This window comes from Desmodus rotundus, chromosome 6 (assembly GCF_022682495.2).
Source record: "Desmodus rotundus isolate HL8 chromosome 6, HLdesRot8A.1, whole genome shotgun sequence".
NCBI classification, from domain to species: Eukaryota; Metazoa; Chordata; class Mammalia; order Chiroptera; family Phyllostomidae; genus Desmodus; species Desmodus rotundus.
The window spans coordinates 105719704-105741659 of NC_071392.1; the positions used below are offsets into that span (position 1 = coordinate 105719704).

Sequence of the window (21956 nt, forward strand, 5' to 3'; positions counted from 1 at the left end):
CTGCAGTGAGGACCCTGCCTGGTATCCCAGCCTGCAGTGAGGACCCTGACCTGCATCCCAGCCTGCGGTGAGAACCCTCCCCAGCATTAGTGTATTATGAGGATGCTCCCAGCTGAAAGAATCTTAACTTTTGCAGACCAGGTTCTCAGGGGAAAATCTCAGAGGTTCTCAGATGACCTCTGGGACTCCCAGAGGGACAGGCTAGGGCTGGGGAAGGAGCAGTTGTGCCTCGAGATGACTCTCCTCCTTCACCACCAGGGAGGATGGCCATGTCCACAACCTTCCCCAGTGGTATCAGCAGGAGAGCCCTGCGTGCCTTTGCAGGGCTCGGGGGTGCCTCCACACTAGTGCATGTCCCCATGGGAACTGCATGGTGGCAGGAGGCCAGCAGCACCAGGGAGCATGTGACATCTCTCCTCACTGCTGCTGTAAGTCTCCCCCCCGTGCATGGGGAATGTGTGCAACACAGCTGGAGTGTATCCAGTTTGTAACGATGCCCCTTTAAGCCGACAGTAGCCAGGCAGGTGATTTACAGGAAACACTGTAGTCCTAGTTTGATCGTCCCTTTTAAGGGAATTCAACTGATATTCTTGATCATTCTGAAAAAGGACAGTGATGGGCCATGTGCCCAACTCTGCACCCCTCCCACACCGACCCCAGAAGCAGCTTGGCTCCAGCCAGCCCAAGGCTAGGCCCCCCTCCCACCGACACACTCAGAAAGGACGGGGCACCCACCTGGCTGGCTGATAGGAGCTCTGGGTTGCCGTCACTCATCCCCCCGTAGGCACTGTCACCATCAAACTGGAACAGAGAGAGAGAGAGAGGAGAAGCTCTGAATAACATGTGCTCAGGAAGGCCCAGGAGAAGAAGCCAGAGGGGTCAGGGGACTGAGTGCACCGAGGGGAAAGGAGAAGCACAGACGGAGCCCAGGAGGCCCAAGTCCCCATTCTGATGGGGCTCCCTCTGGGGTGGAGGAGCAGCCTCACTCCCTGAGGGTGAGAGTCATCCATCACACTTAGGATGGAGCAGGGAAAACCTTTCTGCCTTTATACATTGTCCACAGGTGTGGCACCCTGCCTTGTCAGATACTGAGCTCCCCATCGCTAGAAGTATGCAAATATCTCTCTTGGCCAAAAGGACATCAGGCTATCAGCTAGAGTTGGGATTCCGCATGATGGAGGGAGGCTGAGATCTCCAGAGCTCGGGGGCCATGACAGCCTGCCCTGGATGTGCCCTCCAGGTCTTATCATCCTAAGTGGCTTTGCCCTCATGTTTGCCTCTCAGGCCACCCCTGGCCACAGGCAGTGAGGACTGTAGAAACTGTGTACAAGAACTACAGTCCTTTGTTCTGAGGCGTTGCCAAGTCTGGAGTCAGAAAGATTTCCATGTAACAGGGAACAGGTGTGATGGCAGAAGTGTGGGCTCTGGGGCCACTGGCTGTCCTTTCCCTGAAGTGTGATCTTGAGCCAGTGACAGGACTTCTGAGGTTCCTCATCTGTTGGATGGGGATAATGACAGAGTCCCCTCTTCACGAGACGTCGCGCTGACCCAGAGCACATGGCCCAACTCCAGGTCATCCCCTTCCCTTAAGACAGGTGACTTGGATCAGGCTCCCTAGAAGCAGAGCTGAGTCGAGAACTGAAACGCATGTGGCCCCTGAGAAGTGCTCTTGAGGAACAACCTTGCAGGGAGGGAGGGGCACGGGGCAGGGCGGTGGCAGGAGCCCAGCAGGGATGCGGTCTCTGCCGGAGACGTGTCACAGCCTGATCCCATGGGGAGCTCTGGGCGCGAACTGCACCACAGAGAAAGTCCCCGCGCGAAGCAAGGGCGTTTGCTTGGCTGTGGGCTGCCCTTAGGAGACGGGGGAGGCATAACTTCTGACCAGGGCAGCCCCCATTTGACCAAGGACAGCTGTCCGGAGAGCCATGCCAGCTGTGAGCCGCGTGTGGCCAGCGCTCTCAGCAGCTGGGCGGTGGCTGGGCTGGTGGCTGGTACAGGGATCTGGGTGGGGCATCAACGGCAGCTGGCCACTTTAACTGAAAAAAAAATTTTTTTTAGGCTATATGTACAGGGTTCAAAATTCCCAAAGTACAAAAAGCAACAGAGTGAAAAATCTCTTCCCACTCGAGCTCCCAGCTATCCACAGCCTCTCTCCAGAGGCAGCTGCTGCGTCTACCAGCTTCCTTTATATCCTTTCAGAGATGGTCTGCATACATACATTTTATAGCCATTTCTCTCACATAAATGACAGCACGTTATACACACTGCTTTGCACCTTATTTTTCTCCTAGCAACACATCTGGGAAAGCCTTTTATATCGGGACATAATTCTGTCTTCCGGTACCTAGTATTCTGCAAGATGGACGTAACGTGTATAGGGAGTGAGTTGAGCACGCGGTAACTGAGTTGGTTCTAGTCTTGTGCTATCCCAGCATTGCTCCGTGAATAGTTTCGTCCATCCATCAGTGCGCAGGGGTGTGGGTTTCCTGTCAGATTAGTCTGTAAAATTGTGGGGTCCAGCTGTGCGTGCATTTGTAACTTTGATAGACATCGCCAGGCCGCTCTCATGGAAGCTGTAAAAATCCACACTCCCACAATCAGGCACAAGATGCCCGTCCATCCAGATCCACTCCACTCAGAGGGGCTCGGCCTCGATGCCGGCCTCCCACCTCTGTGGGCCCTGGGAGCCGCCGCCACCATTCCCAGGGCCCTGGCCACCCTGCTCTTCCTTGTTCTTTGCTCCGTAGCCTCCTTTACCTTCTAGCATCTATATAATTTACCAAGTTCATGGCTTATCATTGGATGCTTCCCACCCCCGACTAAAATGGAGGCTCCCAAGCACCTAAAATAGTGCCTGGCACAGACTAGATACTTAATAAATGCTCCTGGATGGGTGGATGGATGGGTGGATGGGTGGATGGATTGGTGGATGGGTGGATGGATGGATAGGTGGATGGGTGGATGGATGGGTGGATGGGTGGGTGGATGGGTGGGTGGATGGATGGGTGGATGGGTAGGTGGATGGATGGGGCCAGCATTGCACCATTCACATTGTCTTTACAGGGCTTTTCAGGTCTTTCCATCGGAGGCAGTGGAATTAGTGGTTACACCCAAGTGCCCTTCCAGCACAGGGACAGGCAGAACCCTTTACTGACTGCTGCATTAGCAAAAGACAAGGCTAGGTCATGGCTAGGATCTGGGCACTGACCCCCAAATGCAGTCCTCCATCCACCACACTGCACACCGGGCTTTGTTCAGAGACCACCTCCTCCAGGAAGCCTGCTATGCTGTTACCTCCTCTGGCTTACAACATAGATTGTCTCCATGTCTGTCTTCTGCTCCTGTGTGGGAGTAACATAGAGGCTGGACCAGTGTCCTGGTCATCTCCAAATCCCCCAGCGCTTGACGCAGGCTGGCATCAGCAATGGGACGATGAAATGGGCATGGTGAGGAGCTTCCAACGAAAGCTCCTGGGTACTACTTGACGTGTTGCCATGGCCATGTATTACTTTGATAAAAGTGAAACTTAGGGGAAAAAACCACATGCAATTTATAAGTATGCTCAAAAAGAGAGAATGATTGAAACGGAGGGGGAGGAAGCTTAACCAGGTGTTTGAAACATTTGATAGAGCCATAGTAATCAAACGGTATGATGTGGGTTAAAAATATGGGAGCACACATGTATCAAGGGAGAAAAGGGAAAGATGGCCCCAAAGCCCTGTGTCAGAGCCCACTTATTCAATGCTGGCCAGAGCAGAGCCACCAAGAAAGGAGGGGCGCTATACACTTTCCCTCTGATGCACACAGTGGGCACTCAACAAATACCTGGTGGATGGGTGAATGACTATACCCAGCACCAAAAACACTTTCTGCAAGTAAAAGAGCTAATTTAAACCTCACAACAACCTAAAGAAGCAGGTATGATTTTCCCTGCTGAAAGCCAAGGACGCCGGTCGGGAGGACCAGCAGCTGCCCAGGGTGGCACAGTTAGGGAGAGACTGGACTTCCGAGAGCTCCGCTTGCCTCTTCAGCTTAGTCTCCTGGCTGTAAGCTCCCTGACAGCAGGGATCAAGGCTTTGCTGCGCCCCACACTGTATAATCAATAATTAGCTTGGCCCTGGCACGTAACAGGTGTTTGATGCGTACGTGTTAGTGGTTCGGGGAGGGAGGACTTCTCCGCAGTGAGCAGTGGGGATTGGCACTGGGGGCATGAGGAAAGAGACCCTGCGTTTTGATGTGTGTGTGCACTGGGGGTAAGGAGGGGGTCGGGTGGTGGGTCCCCCTGACATCACCAGAGCCTGCCTCCAGGGGGTTTATTCCTTCAGTCGACCATTCAACTAAGAGAGGGCTGCCACGTGCAGGAGTAAAGCTTGTCTCCTGCTTTCAAGGAGGACCTGAGAAGCTGGTGGCAGTTCTTAAGGCAGGGCTTGGGCCAGCCTCCATACGGTTACCCCTGGGTGCCTGGTGGGGCCCTGGGAGCACGCCGGGCTCGGGACCTGGCTACTGCCTTACTGTTTCTGGCTCAGCTGCGAACAGAACCCCTGAGGTGGTGGGGGCATCTGCTCTCTACCCACCTCTGTCTACGGTTCCACTGCATCACAGCCCTCGGAGCGGGGAAGAAAGGAGGGAGAGAGGAGCACCCTGAGGGCTCCCAGGCTTCCCCTGGGGTAGCCTCCTGGGTACTAAGGCTCGGGGCTTCCCCTCAGCCCTCCTCTGAAAGGGCCCTTTCTGGGGAGATGTCATTAAGCTAGCCTCTGTGCTCCGCCACAGCAAGGCCACCTCCTTCTCTGTGAGCGCAGGTGAGATTGAAATACCCACATCAACACCCACTGCATGATGGATTCTGAGAGTGTATGCGACCGCAAAGACACAAGACACACACAGTGTGCCCAGGCATGGTGACTACACATGCACCACAAACCAGTGGGGACCCACGTCACACACAACTCAGCATTCAAGACAGCGCTCAGGCACACATGTGCCACACTCAGGGGTTGCACAAACCGACGCAAACAAGTGTGTCCACAGCACGAGCATGAGCAGGCACATATCATGGCCCCTTTACGGGCCTGGCGACACAATACACACAGCGTGCACACAGGAGAATGGAGGGGAGGCCCAGGTGTGTATCAATACACCACCTGCAGCCTTATAAATGTAACTCACATCAATGCGCGCACAAACATAAACGGCGAGAGCCCATAGAGACAGACAAAGCAAAAGATGCTCACGAACTCAAATTCTGGGCATAGTTCACAACTCATCAGACCCCCGCCAAAAATCTTTTTCCACACCACACAACCTTCCGTATGCTTTAAAACGTGAAAAGAAAAATGTAGGGGGAAACAACGGCCTAAGAATTTCCATGAAACGCCAGAACATCCTCTTACCACTGACTGGAATAGATTAATTTTCCCCATTTCATATTCTAATTATAATTCCTTTTCCCATCGCCATCTTCAGTCCTCATTACAGCTGGAAGATTGTTCTGCAAAAGCCAGGCCTTCATCTTCTCTTCCCAAGAGTTTTGTCATGGAAATGAGTTTTGGAATCTGAAAGAACTCACATTTTTGCAAACATCGAATGTGTGGGGATAACCCTTTCGTGACGGCCACCAGGGACTCAGTTCGCACAGGCTTCTAACGGGGCTGTTGTTCCCCATGCTATGTGGTCCCCTTGGCCAGAGGGGCTCCTCATCCCTATTTCAACAGCCCCCCCGATCCTTTTTGTTCTTTTAAAAAGATTTTATTTATTTATTTTTAGAGAAAGGGGAAGGGAGGGAGAAAGAGGGGGAGAGAAACATCAATGTGTGCTTGCCGTGGGCACGCCCCCTACTGGGGACCTGGCCCACAACCCAGGCATGTGCCCTGACTGGGAATCGAACCAGCAGCTCTGTGCTATGTAGGCTGGCACTCAATTCACTGAGCCACACCAGCCAGGGCTCCTTTTTTACCTTTAAGGAAACTTAGCAAATAGGCAGCCAAGGTGAAAGGTGAGGAGCTCTGATCTTAGTCAAATGCTGCTGGCTCTATGTGAGTCCCCTCGGGCAAGCTACTTAACTACTTGAAGCCTCAGTTTCCTCATTCTTATGAGCCACAGAATTACTTATTCATAATAGGTATAAATTAAATATCTGTGGGATGAACAAGGGTGGTAAGTGGGTGATAAATAGATAGAAGGAAGGGAGGATGGATGGATGGATGGGGGGAAAATGAATGGTTTGGGGAATGAATGGAAAAGGTGGGCCAGTAAGGGGATAAAGACATGACACCATGGCTGAATTGATGGAATTGGAAGGTGAGATGGGTAGGTAGAATGAAGGGATGGATGGGCACATGGGTGGTTGGGACATGTGGACTGGACGGGTGGGATGAGAGAGATTAGCGGATGGATGGGTGAGATGGGTGGGCTGGGTGGGCACAGAGAGACAGATGGATAGGAAGATGATTGAGATGGTGGGTGAGATAATCAAATAGATGGTTGGGGTGTGTGTGTGATGCCTGGATAGAGGCCTGATAGATGGGATGCCCGGGTGAATGAAATGGGTTGATTGGGTGGGTGGGATAAATTGGTGGGTAGGTAAGTAGGTCTGATATTTCCTCCTAACTCTATTCATGCTTTCCCTGAGCAATGTCATGGCTTCTCAGGCTTATAACATCTCACTGACTCTCAAATGTTCATCTTCCCCATTTGGTCCATGAGCATCCTACATTCAGCACACCCAACGCTGAACTCATGGCGTATGTATAGCCCTGCTCATTCTCCAGGGCTCCACCATCATAAGAGAAGGTGTCACCTTCCACACAGTGCCACGGTTAGTACCCCCAGGGTGACTCTGGACCCCTTCCCTTCTGTATCCTCCTGATCCAACCATCCGCAGAAGATTTCTGCTCAGCCTCCCCCAGCCCAATCCACCTTCCATCTTGGCTCTCACTAGTGATATTTTGGCGACCACTCCGCAGCTCAGAGCAAAACCCTGCAGCAGCTCCACATCATGAACCCTGGCATCCGGGATGACCCATGACAACTGGCCCTGGCTCTCAGCTCCCCCAGCACCCCCAATGTTGCAGGAACCCCCAGCGCCCCTGTCTTTGCACACACTGTCTCATCATCAGCCTGGAGTACCCCCCTTCTCCCCCCTTCCTCAAACCACTGAAATCTAACTCTTCCTAGGTCTTTTTTTTTTTTCCTGGCAACGCACTCCAATCTTAACAGTCTTGCTTGCTTCTCTAAACCCATACTCTCGGGCCCAAACTTAAAGCCTCCATCCCAATTAGCTTTGGACTAAATTCAACTTCCATGTGTAATGTGCTATCCTGGGCAGGACCACTGATTGCTGAATCAGAGTATTGGTCCCACTACTTACTAGCCGTGTATGACCTTGAATTTCACTTCTCTTTGCCTTAATCTCCTCACCTATAAAATGGTAATGATGGCAGTTATTAATTCCTACCTCATAAAGTTTTTTATATCTGTTATCAGATATTAGATATGAAGTAATATCTGGAACATAATGCTTAATACTAGTAATAACTTTTGACAGGTGCTTAATAAATGTTATCTATTATTGTTATTATATGCTAAACTCTTATCCCCTCATCAACCATACTCTCTCTCAGTCTAGCAGAGGACCGTGTCTCCTCTGTCACTGAGCCCACCCACCCTGCCCTTCCCCATGTTACATCACACCTACCCTGACCTCTTTCCTTTAGTCTGAAAAGGTAAAGTGTCTCCCTCCTGTTCAAAGTCAGCTCTTTCACCTTGACCCCGTCCCTCCCAAGTCTTCCCCTCACTCATTCCCATTCTCGGTCCTGGGTCTGACCTGGAGCAATATGAAATCAGTTGGTGCTCTTGTATCAGGTACTGAGCCCCTGCAATGCACTTAGTAACATGCTCCCAACCACTGGGGATTTACAATAAATAAAGCTTGTCACCAGGCAATGGAAAATGGTAAAAGCAAAGGGAATATGAGGTCACAGAGGGGACAACAGGCATTGTTCATTGGCTGTGTCTGGTGAGTGCTTACCCTCTGCCACCACCGCACTGACACCAGGCACACCGCACCGATTACAACACAGCCCCTGCCATCAAGGAGCCTCCCATTCTTCAGAGAAGCTCGGGAGGATAAAACATTCCTGTTCTCCAAGTCTGAGAAAGGAAGACCGGCCATTCTTTGCCCATAGCCCCAATATAGGAACAAGTAACCACAACATTTGTGTGGAGCCCACCCCAGTTGGTCAGTGATAGCTTTGTGTTCACCCAGCTTCTCAAAGTCAAGTGGTCAGTAACAGTCTTAACTCCAATAGCTACAGGTCCACGGCCGGGGGTCAGCCAGGCATCTGAAAGCCCTCGCGTCCCAGGGCTCCATGCTTCCCCAAACCCTGCAGAGACCAGCCCCACTTTGATTCGGACACACTCGCTTTGCAAAGCGCAGCAATGAATGAATTCAGCAACTTGTTTCAGATCTTGAGTGATGGCCTCGTCTTTGACCAACGTGCCCCTGGAGGGACAAGGTTGTCACAGGAAAGTGGAAGAAGGGAGGAGGGTCTTTCAGGAGAGGCATCCGAGAAAGGTGGCTTGGAAGCCCCACGGTGGAGCTTGGAGAGCACCCAGGAGCTAGCCAGATGAAGTGCAGGACACGTGACATCCAAGGCTGCTGTGAGCGCCTGCTGCATACCAGACCTCACCCCAGAGCTGTGTCTCGGGTCTCACTGGAGCCCTCCCAGACATCCCAAGGTTGCATGACCAGAGACCCATTTTGGAGATGGGCAAGGCAAGGCTCTGAGCGGGTGGGCAGATTGCCCAAAGCCACGCAGTCCGTTGTAGACCTGGACTTGATGCCAAACATAAAAGGAACAGTTGTTCTGTAGAAGTTGCCGCCCCTCCCCTCTGCACAGAGATACAGATCAAAGACCAAGGATGCACAGCCCTCGGCCAATCCTGTCACAGACACCGAGACAGGAGCCTCATGAAGATCTAAAGAGGAAACAATCAAAGCCGCATACACTGCTCCCCCCAGCCCCCACATCGGGCCGTGAGAACACTCACTCTGCACAGATGAAACACGGTTCAAAAGACAGAGGCGGCGAGTGCGGCAGCTGCACCCTGGGCCCTGCCGAGAGTGCGGTTTTGGGTGGAAATCTCTCAGAGAGATACAAGTCGGGACCAGGAGATGCTGGGGGAGGGGGACAGAGAGGCACCGCACAGATGGAACGGGACAAGGATGGTGCCCCAGGCTCAAAGTCTGACCCGGCTCTGTCTGCTGAACCCCAGGCTCACTGCCACCTAGGGAAGGGTGGTAGCACAGTGGTTACACACATGGGCCCTGATGTCAGGCTGCCTGAGTTCAAATCCCTGGCTTTCTTTTCAAGCTGTGAGACTTTTTAGGTAAGCTACTGTGCCTCAGTTTTCTCATCTGGAATAATGGATATGACTATCATATGGATTAAATAAATTAATATACAGAAAGTGCTCAAAACATTAGCTGGCACAGAGAAGGCACTTAATAATCATTAGCTATTACTTATGCCCTTATTTAATCCTCTCAACAACACTACGAGGGTGCTATCATTGTCTCTTTTCAGTGGATAAAGAAATTGAGTGGGCTCCATGCAAACTTTTAAGGTTCTAAGCGTGGGAAAGACCCCTGATGCCTCTAGCTGCCATATATAATTTAAAGTAAAATTCATAAATTAAAGTCTTCATAATAGAATCCAACTAGAGCTGATTTTTCCCAGGGTGATGACTTTCATGCTTTCTTCCTGAAATATCAAATATCAATTTCTCCCCCCCCCCCCGCTCCAAAGAAGCTTTCTCTTTATTGGTCATCCTGCTTTGCCAGGCATAACACACATTCTTATTCTACCTGCTGAGAAATACAATCCAGTGTGATGACTGAGGACCAGAGAGGTTAGGGGATCTGCCCAGGGCCACACAGCCAAAACATGCCCAAGCAGAGTCTGCAGTCCAGGCTGCTTGTCCTTCAAAAGCCCACCCTGGCTTCTCACTCCCACCATTTGTAAGCTGGTGACATCACAACTCTGGGCCTGGGGCCTTGTGTACCAGTGAGGGGACAACACCTTGGGCACAGCCTGCCAGAGGGGCTGGGAGCATGCCTCATGTACAAGCCCAGTGCTGTGTGGCCGCTGCAGGACCGTCTTCCCCATTGCTGAGGAGAGCTGGTTTGAATGGTGCTGCTTGCTTTAATCAAGGAAAACCGTCAAGAGGCCGTGTAAAAGCCAGTAGCCACTGCAGCTCTGGTGGTGGAGTGCCACCAGGCAGCTGGCTCCTCCGGGACGTGGGCATCACTACCCCCAGATTACAGACGAGGAAGCAGAGCCCTCCCACCTACCTCAGAATGTGCTCCTTCCAGACCAGCGCCGTCCAGTACGGTGGCCCCTGACACTGTGGCTTCGAGCGAGCACTTAGAAAAGGACTAGTCCAAATTGAGTTGTATAGTGAGTGTAAAACATACATCGGTCCCAAAGACTTACTACAGCAACAGCAACATAGAGAATGTAAAATGCCTCATCCATATATTTCTGTCGATTATATTCTGAAATGATAAGATTTTGGTTATATGGGGTTACGTAAAATATATTATTAAAATGAATTTTACCTGTTTCTTTTTACTTTTTAAAATGTGGCTCCTAGAGAATTTAAAATTAAATATGTAACTTGCATTATATTTCTGCTAGGCTCTGCTGATCGAGATGCTGTCCCAGCCACCCTCTGCTCCAGACGTAGAGCTTTGGAGACAGAAGAGTCTGCAGCAGCAATAGCTCGATGCAATTCACCTGAGAGGTACCAGGAAACGGAGGCCTGTAGAGGGAGAGTGGCTTATCCAAGGCAAGAGTCTCGTACAGAGACACTCACTCATCCAGCAATGTTCGCTGAGCTCTGGGTGCTAGGATCCAGCAGAGAACAAAATAGGGAGCCACAACCCAGCCCAGGGGTGACACGGTCACAGTACAGGCTTCCTCGCCTGGCCACGTCCCCCAGGACCAGAGCAGCTGGACTCGGCGCCGCACCCTGTCTCCCGACAGTCAGCCTGCATCACAGAGCTGCAGACTGCAGGCAGGAGCTCCGGCAGCAGCCCAGGGCCTACACACCTCAAAGACCATTGGTGCGTCCCAGAACAGGGCGTGATCCAGCTGCAGCTGCCAAAAGGGCCTGATGGGCAGGTCGGCCCAGCGGGCATCACACGGCTGCCTGGCATGCCTGTGTCTCTGCCATTGATGGTAGCTTACGCAGTGTCCGCATTACCGCAGATTTATGGCAAAAATTATCCTCTCTCTCAGTTCCATTGAAAGCCATTTGGAGTTCGCTCCCATTCCCGATTATAAATCTAATTGCACATTCCAAACAGACAAGCGCTCATTAAGCTTTAATTATGCACATGTTGTTTTCAACAAACATTTTCATTTGGCCGCTGGGAGGAGGAGTGGTTCCAAGGGGGCTGCAGACGCTGCCTGCGGCTGGGGGGAGCGGGGGCCTGGAAGTGGGTCAGGGCGTGGTCAGGGAGGCCATCCATGGGCAGGGCCAGGACCCCAGCAGACTGGGCCCATGACTCTACTGACCGTTTACCACCGGGCTTCTGCTACAGGAGATGCCAGTGCGTGTGTCCTCAGCTGGTCCCACCTGCACCCCCAGTTGCCCAGAGTCTTATCTAACTGGCACCAGTGGGCCTCTCTGGGGTGGGCAGGAGAAAGCACAGGGACCCACACCCCCAGCTCTGAAGAATGTACCCACTCCCCCTGGGAGCTGGCTTCTTCAAAGCCTTAGGGCTTTTCCCTGCTCCCACCTGCCCCCATACCCACTGCAGCTGAAGCCATCTTTCTCCAGAACGATCTTCCATTCTCCATTCATTCACTCATTCATTCACTCCACAACTATTTACTGAGCATAGCCGATCACACAGTGAGGGGTCCGTGGGGATCACGACAGAAAAGGCCCCTGTCTGGTTCTGTCCTGTCGGGTCCCTCTCCTTCAAGCCCCAACTTCCCCACTGGGGAGAAGTCCAAATTCTTTTCCGTGGCATTCAAAGTGCACGTGGACCTGCGCCCTACCAACCTGGCTGCCCAGGCTGACCTCCGATGCCTCTCACACCCGTGCCCCGCTCTGCCTTTCTGAGATGTCTCCGGCACGCACCCGCCTTCCCCGCCTTCCCCGCCACCCACACACACACACTTAGGCCTCTGCAGCTCTGCACCCTCCACCTGAACCGCCCTTCTCTTTCCTCTCCTTGCAGTTGACTCCCATTCACTCCAACGCCGTCCCCCTCTAGTGAGCCACCACTGACACCCACTCCCAGACCAGAGGGGCTGCCTCTCTGCTTGGGAGCATCTACAAAAGCGTTGACTGCACCATGACACTGTACCCAGCTGCCCCATGTCCACTTCTAAGACCAGCCTGTCCTACTATTTCCCCCTCCAGAAGCTGCAGAGAGGAGTTTGCTCGCTGTGTGGCCTTGAACAAGGCCTACCTGTCTCTGGGACTCAGTTTCCTCATCTGTGCGTGGACGGGTTGAATGGGCAAGGATGTCCTGGCCCCGCAGCAGTTCAGTCAGTTTAAAGTTTTGTGGTTTCTCCAGGAACTGGACCTTCCTCTTGCCATGTGAACAGGGTCCTGAAGCCACGACCTGCCTGCACGCATCTGGCCAGGACCCTGCAGGGGAGGGAGCTCACCGAGGCATGTCTATCACACATACACGACACACACCCAGAGAAGGGGGCACGGGGACTGTGCGGACCCCTCAGGCCGCACCTCAAAGAGCTTCTGGAAATACAAGCAAGTGAAAGGAACGTGTGTTTTCAAATGGACATCAAGACCCATTCAGCACCTGGTGGTCACCTGTGGTTTTAGGGCAGGATCCTGGGAAACAGGCCCTGAGAGTGAGGCGGGAGTTCACTGGGCAGCCCCGTAGGACAGCGAGGAAGCACGATGGGGCAGATGGACAAGGTGAACAGTGACAAGGTCCCATCCGAAGCCTCAGCCGGTCCCGAGTCTAGAGCTGGGATGGCTCTGCAGCGATGACCCAAATTGCGGCAGGCAGTCCAGCCAGTGGGCAGTCGTCACATCCAGGCTGCCCTGGGGGGAGGGTGACTGATAACCGTAGGCAAGGTCCCCTCCTTCCACCAAGGCCCATCCATACCCAGGGAGACTCAGCTGTGAGCCGGCCGCAGTCAACATTCTCCACAGCTGGTGAAGTGCGTGTCTCACTCGGGGAGAGATCTGGGTGACTTATGGCAGCATCCCCTACTTATTCTAAAGGGACAGCACTTCCGTAGTGCTTACCATAAGCCAGGCACTCTTTTAACTGATTTACAAATTTTAATTCGTAACCCTCACAACCCTATGGGGTAAGTTACACTCCTACTCTCCCATTTTACCGATGAGAAAACTGAGGACAAGCAAGGTTAAGTGGTTTGCCCAAGGTCACACCACTAACCAGTGGTGGAGCCAGGATTCAAACCCGAAACCGGAACTCCAGAGCCCGGGCTCTAACGCTGAGGCCGTGCCACTCCCGTGGTCTTGCCCTGCTGCCTCACAAAGACACAGTGACTGAGCTGTGGTTAGTGGTCAGTGGTCCAGAGCCTCAGGTCGCCCGGCGCTGCTCGCATTCGAGCCTGACGGTTATGTACCATCCGAGCAGTTGGGAACAAGTCCCAAAACAGACCCTTGCCAAAGACAATTAACTAACAGCCACATGAGCGTATGTCGGGTGAGACTGGCGATGGGGGGTGGGAAGGGAGCGCGTGTGGCTGGGACAATGAGCAGCAGATGATCTGGAAGATATTTTCTCCCCAGTGCTACAAAACAAGCCTCAATCATGCCACAAAGGGCTTGTATTGTTGGAAGGGAAATATGTCAACAACAGCGTTCAATCATGGGGCGGTTAAAAAAAGAAGAAAAGAGAAAAAAAAATCCTTTTGAACGTGTAATTTGACCTAGAAAGGTTTTCTAGGTCATCTGAACTTGGCATTTTTGCATCTAACCCCAAAACCTAACAGACAAAGTACCACGCTCACTTCCTTCTGTCAGGACCAGATAACACAGGAAATGATATTTGTAAACACGGCAGCTAAGCTCTTCAGCGCTGTATTAAAACCAGCCTTGGACTTGGGAGCCTAGAGGACACTGGGGCAGTTCTGGAAACCCGCAGACCTGGGTTTGCACCCAGGTGCCACACTTGCAGCCCCCTGTGGGCTGTGGTTGGGGGTCCTACTCTCTGGTGCTCTGACCCCTCTCCTGTAAGGAGGGAATGGAATGGGTGGGGTTATGCGTAGTGCCTGGCGGTGTGTGGGTGCACTGAGGCGCCCTGGAAAGGCTGGGCCCCCTTTCACGCCAGCTGCTCTCTGTTCGTGACTGTCAAACCCCTCTGCCCTGGGTCGGGGCTCTCCCCAGGCGGCCTGCAGTTCAGCAGCCAGGAGGGCAGTGGGGTAGGGTGGAGGGCTCTGTTCTAACAGACTTTTCTCCCCAGGAAACAGAGTGCAAACCACGCTCCAAGGCCCAGCAGATGTCAATGAGGTCTTCCAGTTCATCTTTACTATAGAGCAGGGGTGTCAAACTCATTTTCACCAGGGGCCACATCAGCCTCGCGGTTGCCTTCAAAGGGCCGAGCATAATTTTAGGACCGTATAAATGTAACTGCTCCATCACAGGAAGCGAGAGCTTGGCGCTGCTGCCAGGTAGAAACAACGTGCCGGGGTGGGTAAAACAAGGTGGAGGGCCGGATTCGGCCCGCGGGCCTTGTGTCTGCCACCTGTGCTACAGAGCCACCAGGTGTAAGATAAGTCATAGGGACTCGGGCTGATAGGGCCTCAGAAACCTTCTCATGATCCCATCGGGGAAACTGGGGCCGGGGCCGGTAGACGGCCCACAGTTACTGGCAACAGCTGCGGGTTGTGGCCGCCACGATACCAGGCCCCCAAGCTTGTGCCCCCAGAAGCAGCCAGATTTTCTAGCGCAAGGACGTGGGGAGCACCCTGCCTTTGCTAAGCCCTGACCTGACCCCCCACCATGTACACAGCTACTTGCCAGTCTCTGAAGGGACCAGGGACACAGGACAGATCCCCAGGGAAGCTTGGGGTCCACAGGGAGTATAGGCATCGGCACTGATGACACACGGGGGTGACAGGGCAGGAGGTGGCGACAGGCCAGGTAAGAGCAGTTGTTGCTCACCTGTCGGGTAGAGGGACCAGAGTGAGCACAGGCTGGGCCGCCGGGGGGGGGGTGAAAAAACTGGGGTGCGAGTTTGGGGGAGGAGTGGGGCTCCAGTACAGAGTGGATGGGGGTTGGGGTGGGAATCAACATTCAGTGGAAAAAGAAAGGGTCAGAGTTTGAAGCGACATTTCTAAAAGAAGAGTCATGGTCGGGCGCCTGGTGTGGCCAGAGAGCAAAGCGATCTGTGAACCAACAAATTAAACAATTCGAGCCGTGTGGTTGTAACGTTGAAGGACTTGAAGTCAGTGAAACTGAAGAGCAAGTGCAGAATTCAACCCCGCCGTGTATGGAAACATGTTATGGTTACGGGGGGCACTTACCACACGCCCAGTGCCGTGTGACATGCTTTACACCTGATGTTTCACTCCGTCTTCCCCACGAGCCTATGAGGGAGGTACGATGACACCATTCAAGAGGGATGAAAAGTTCAGTTCGAGCAACGTGCTCCAGGGCCACACAGCTAGGCAGCGGCAATGCCACAATCTCAGCCGTGCTGGCTCACACTCACACACCGACCCTGTTTGGTCTCTCCTTTTGGAAACAAAGAGACACACACCAACGATTCAATAAACAGAACGGGAGTAGCAGGGTTAGCCTGTTCCTACTTAGGAACACTGAGCTAGATACCCACTGCAAGCCACCCACTCAAAACAGATTAAAGAGTTAAGATTAAAAAGTCATGTTTTAGGGAAATATCAGAAAACAGAACAGAATGTTTATCAGATGTGCGGCGGCGGGATAACTTCCTCAGCCCTCGAAGCAATCACGGAGGAAGGGAGATTGACAGATTCAAATATATATGCATTAATATCTTCTGCAGAAGGAAGCATAATAAAACCAAAATGAAAAGGACATCAGCCTAAGAAAATAGCACCAACTATGAGACAGTTAATGTATACAGTGTAGAAATGGCTCAGTCAAATTAAAGAGACAGCAAGATGTTGAAAGAAAAAAAGACACGGCACACAAGCAGGAAAGTCACACGGGAGGCGATCTACCTAGAAACACATAGGAAAAAAAATATGCACTTGATTTGATGACAAAGGGAGAAATGTACATAAAATACACATAGTATAATGCAAGTGGGATATTTCCCACCACCGCTGTCAATGAAAACAGTTTCCAGTCTACTGAAAAGCAATATGGTGGCCACCCCTCCCATCCTACCCACCCCATCCCCACCCCGGGGCAGAGAGCTAGACAGAAGCAGGAGGGTAGATGAGGACCCAAGACCCCTGCCTACTGCCTCAGGAGTCACCCCCTCACCACAGTGGCCATTAAGTAAGGCTGTTCACTCAGTCTTGCTTAAAACAGCCTCCTGTTCTGAGTGCTGGGGGGGGTGGGGATACCAGTGATGGAAGGGACACAGTCTTTGTCCTCCCGAGGCTGTGGTATAGTGAGGGGAACAGGATTAGAATGTGGGTGATAAGTACACTGGGGACCAGTGTACATGGGAGCCTATAGACTGCTCAGAGCGGGGGTGGGTGGCTTCCAAGCAGATCTACCTGCTGGCTGAACACAATCAGCCGGGGAAGGGGAGAAGGCCCTGAATGGAAGGGAGAGGGCAGTGGGAAGAGCATTTGCCAAGGCGGAGAGCTGGAGAGGAGGGCTCATTCACTGGAGAGGAAGGCAGCGAGAGCTGAGACACAAAGGCAAGCAGGACCATATCCTGATGGAGCTCAGGGCTACACTGGGGAGTTGAGACTGAACCCCGGAATGTGAGCTGCATTTTAGAACCTGGCCTCTGGCTTCAAAATGAAGAATGGGTTGAGACCCTGACCAGTGTGGCTCAGTTGGTTGGGCATTGTCCTGCAAACAGAAAGGTCAGCGGTTCGAATCCCGGTCAGGGCACATGCTGGGTTGCGGGTTCGGTCCCCAAATGGGGTGTGTTTGAGAGGCAACTGACTGATATTTCTCTCTCATATCAGTGTTTCTCTCCCTTTCTTTCTTCCTCCCTTCCCTTTTCTCTAAAAATAAATAAAATCTTAAAAAATAAAAGAATGGGTTGGGGAAGGTAAAGCTGGAGCCTATCTGGGAGGCCAGGCAGAAACCACCGCGATGATCCAGGGTGGGACCAGGGAGCAGGACTGTGAGCAGAGCCTGGGCAGGGGGAAAGCATTCGATAGAGCAATAAGAACTAAAGCAGTGTGGCAGTGATTCAAAAGGAGAACTTTACATCGGTGCTAGAAAGGGAAGCAGGGCTGGAGCCAGAACAAAACCACGACAGTCCCCAGGATGTTTTCCAAAATGCAGAACCGAGAGTCTCGGAGGTGAATGAAAGCTGCCAAGAGCAAGGGATCCCCTGGGAGGCAGAAAAGGGGTGACTCACGTCGCTCGTAAACCCTAATTTCCTCTCCTTGGTCACACACTTCCTTCTGATTTCTTTTTCTGATGATTCATAAAAAAGTTTTTTTGCCTTTTAAATCAAACCAAAAATGCTTATGCACCTGGGCTCATTCTGCCCAAGCTTTAACCTCTGCCCCTCAGCCAGCAAACCCAACGTAACCCCAGGTGACTTAGAGGATGCTGGCTGCCGAGAAACCGAGAGGAAACGAGGTTTCTGGCTCTGCTCCCGTGTCTGGCGAGTGTCTTCAGTGGCAGCACCCACGGTCCACAGCCCACTGGCCAGAGCGCACGGAGTTCCAGAACTCTGGCTTTTTTTGGATTTCAGATAAGGGAATTCAGAGCTAAATCAAGAGCTGGGCGCACCTGGGCTAGGCCCTTGAGAGACCATCCTTCTATATGGCCATTTTACAGATGAGGAGACTGGGGCTAAGAAAGGTGAACTGCCCAAGGTCTCACAGCTATTAGGTGGCTGACCTGGGATCGAGCCCAGATCTGACGCCTTTCCACAAGCACGTGTGGGTCCTCCAGCCTACTGACACGCAGGCAGAGCACCGCACGTTATGGGGGACATGGGCCGCACTGGAACTGGACCAAGACCCTGTGTGATGGGAATCGGGCTGCTCCTCCTCAGATGCTTGTCTCCTTAGACAGGTCCAGGAGCGCCGGCAGGCCCAGAGCTCCCCCTAGCCTGCACAGGCACGGCCCCAGCCCCCACAGGCCGCAGAATCCCTGGGGGGAGGCAGGTGGCAGACAAGCAAGAACACAAAAGCAGCTGCAATTCTGATCAATGCCACGAAGCAAACCAAGAGACTGCAGAGATAGAAGACGGAGAGAAACATGCTTGACAAGGTCTGTCTTTAGAGATGGCCGTTAAACTGGGGGTGCTGTGAAGGAGGAGAAGGAAGCTGCCGCGAGCTAACTAGGGGCAGAGCACCGTGGGCAGAAGGATCAACAAGTGCCATGACCTTGGGGCCAGTGAGCAAGTAGGTCCCATCTGGAATCATGTGGCTGGAGCATAGAAAGCAGAGGGGCAGGACAAGGAGGAAATCAGCATGGCCACCAGGGGCCAAAGCATGTGGGGTCCGAGGGCCACCATAGGGACTTGGATTTTATCCCAAACAGGAAGCTCTTCAAGAGTTTTTGCAGAGGAGAAACACGCTCTGATTTTTCATTTAAAAAATGACTCAGGCTGTCCTATGAAGGATGGATTCTGTGAGACTCCATCCTGTGAGTCTCAGTTTTCTCATTTATGTAACGGGCTCATAAAAAAATTTATAAAAAGCATTGCCAAGGGGTTCCTGCCATGGAGTTGACTCGTAGAAAGTAGGAGCACAAAGACTGGGTTTTGGCACCTAATCACAAAGCCAGAGAAGCCCGTCCTAAGCCATCTATAAATCACTCCGCTGCTCAAAACCCCTTCAAAGGTCCTGCTGTCCTCAGGGTGAAGGCCCACATTTCCCCCCTGGTCTCCAGGTCCTGCTGATGTCTCCAGCCCTACCCCTCCCATCAGACCACTCCTCACCCATCAGCTGAACACTCTTGGATGTACCAAGGCCCTTGGCCAAGGGCACAGGTCTCCTGTAACCTGGCATTGCTATCAGTCCTTTCTACAAGCTACTAGATGACCATCGGCCCCATGCTGGTCATCTAGTAGCTTGTAGAAAGGACTGATAGCACCCCCGGCCACATGATTCCACATGATTCCTGTCCCGAACATTTAGAGGCTCAAGAAGTGCCTGACGGCACGTGTGTGCACATGTGCATGGGCCCAGGTGTGTGCAGACGCACAAAACAAGAACCAAACAAATCTAGCCTGACCCTCTTCTGCTGGGCCCGCTCTTCTCCCCACACTCATGCATGGTGGCCTAAATAAAGGAAGGTTCATTGTGCATCTGCTTGGGGCTACACACTGCTCCAGGCCCCCTGGATACAGCAGGGACCAGAGATCCTTGGAGCTTCCCTTGTGCATTGGAGACAGAAAACAAACAAGAAGTGTGGTGAACAAGTCACTTACATAGTAGGGCAGAAGGTTCTAAGAACTATGGAAAGCAGGTGAAGTGAACCGGAGTGCTGGGGTAGAGGGAATGCAACTGAAACAGGGTGGTCAAGGGAGGCCTCATTGAGAAAGTGACAGTTGAGCCAAGGCTAGAAGGAGGTGAGGGAGTGGGCCAGGCAGGTACGTGGGGGAGAAACAACCTGTGCAAAGGCCCTCAGGTGGGAGTGTGCCAGTAGAGATCAGTAGGGTGGGCAGAACAAGCAAGGGGCACAGGGAGGGGAGGCTGGGGAGAAGCCAGAGGGGCAGCGGGGATGGAGCATGCCCCACAGATGGCACTGCGATTACCGCCACCCCCCCACCCTCCAGAGAGGAAGCTAGCACTTTTTCCGAGGGCTTATCTGATGCTGTGGCAAGAGGAGCCAGCGAGGGCACGGGCGAGGGCCGCGTAGCTCTGCACACCAGAGGAACCTCAGAGGGGCCTGGGAGCAGCTGACATCCGCTCGGCCTGCGGCTTCTTCCTGTGGCTTCTGCACCTCTGGTTGCCCTGAGGCTGCTATTTTTGCTCCTATTTGGGGTTCTATGCAGGGCTCCACTGTGGACAGTACTGGGGGGCGGCCACTGAGCTTGGCCCCTCTTTGGGTTTGCTCTTCTTGGAGCAAAGGGGAGGGGCCATTTAAGTGTCCCAAGTGTCTTTGGAGACATTTACTGATCCACCTGGGACAGCCAATGAAAGGCTTTGAGGAAGGCCGTGGTTCACAGAGACTCCACTGGCCACTGTGAGGAGAGCAGGTCCTAAGGGGGAAGGTGGGGTCGGGGAGGCCTGGGAGAGCCCCCCCCCCCGCCCCACCCACCTCTTAGTCACCCAGGTGAATTAGAGAGATAATGGTAGTGTCCTGAAGGTGGAGCCAGCGGGGAGTGAGCCAACCTGCAGGGAGGGAGGCAGAGAGGGGGGTCAAGGATGACTTAAGCCAAGGAGGGACTGTCGTGGTGTTTACTGAGACGGGGCATGGTGGTGGAGGTCGTGTCTGGGGGAGGGGGTGTGAATGAAGACAAGGACCATTTAAAGCCACTGTCTCCTCCAACTGAACCCTCTGGGGTGGGGACGTGCCAATCAAATCTGTCTTTCTACATGACTCCCCCATTCTTAAGGGGCTGCTGCTCCTGTGGTTGTACCGTTCTGCACAGCGAGTAAGACCTGGAGAGGTGGGTGCATTACCGAAAGTCTCACAGCCAGAAATCAAGTGAGTGAAGTCTGCCAAGTCCACCCCCCCCCGATTCCCACTCCAGGGCCCATCGCAACACACACAGTAGCAGGGGACCCCAAGCCATCCCTGGGAACTGGCCTCCAGGGTCTGGGAGAAGCTGGAACCCACCCCCCATCTATGATATGCCAGGGCTTCGTTTGCGCTTGTCCACATGTGGGAATAGGTGCCAGGCTGGACAGAGATGGGGGCTCTGGGCAGCCCTCAGGTCCTGCTGAGGCCATTGGAGCTGTGCCAGAGCTGCTCCCCGGGGAAACCGGCCTCCCTGCCTCTGCTTCCAATTGCATTAACTACTGGTTTGTGAACCCAAGAGGCAGCGGGGAGAAGAAAGTATTCGCAGATACCACTAACCGAGATAGGAAGTTCCTTTCAAACATGACGCTCCCCATCCTCTGGAGGTGCCGCCCACAGCCCTGACTTCCAACATGGAGTAGAATAGTTGGGGCTGGTGGGAACAGCCTGAATTACTTTTCTGAGAGAATCAGGGACCAAAGGAAGGTGAGGAACTTGCCCGAGATCACAAAGCAGTTACATAGCAGGACACTCACGTCACTCCGGCTTCCCACTCCCTGGGCACCTTCATTCTTTCCATATTCAAGAGTGCCTGCTGAGTGCCAGACCCTGTGGGCTAGCAGACACCCTGGGCCTTATCAAAGGCTCCCCAGGGCTCCCTCACAAAAAGTGGGGGTATCTTTATTGAGTGAGCACCAACAATGTGCTTTCTATATCTTGTCCCACTTGATCTGCCCAACAATCTGCCATTTTGTAGGCAAGGAAACCGTGGCTCAGAGAAGTAAGGTGACCTGCCAAGGTCACACAGCACTCAAGGCACAGAGCCAGGGCTCAAAGCCAAGTGTAAAGCCTGGGTCCGGCTTCTGATCACCATGTGCAGGGGGGTGTGAAGGGGTGGTAAGACTCCAGCCACATCCTCCCTTCCAAGGCCACTCCCCTTGCAAGGCCTTCCACCCTGGCCAGCCCAGGGCTCTCAGCAAACACAGGTTTACTGGCTGGCTGTTCTCCCAAGACCCCATCAAGACAATGCAGGTGACCAGCAAGCTAAAGTTAGTTCTGTTTCAAGACAGCCAGTAAGTCCCCGTTAATGATCCCTGTCCCGGTCAAGTGCCCAT

At 53.0% G+C, this 21956-nt stretch overlaps 1 protein-coding gene across 4 annotated transcripts in view; it reads right to left on the bottom strand.

The window, feature by feature from the left end:
• Nucleotides 1-21956, bottom strand: part of TOX2 (TOX high mobility group box family member 2) — a 107041-nt gene that overhangs the window by 60297 nt on the left and 24788 nt on the right. For 3 of the 4 annotated variants that reach the window (XM_053926880.1, XM_045195012.3, XM_024559585.4), the window contains exon 2: nt 736-801. The exons of the other annotated variant lie outside the window; for it this stretch is intronic. In XM_053926880.1, the coding sequence (XP_053782855.1) occupies nt 736-801 (66 nt within the window). The remainder of the gene's footprint in view (nt 1-735; nt 802-21956) is intronic. 4 annotated transcript variants of the gene reach the window in all.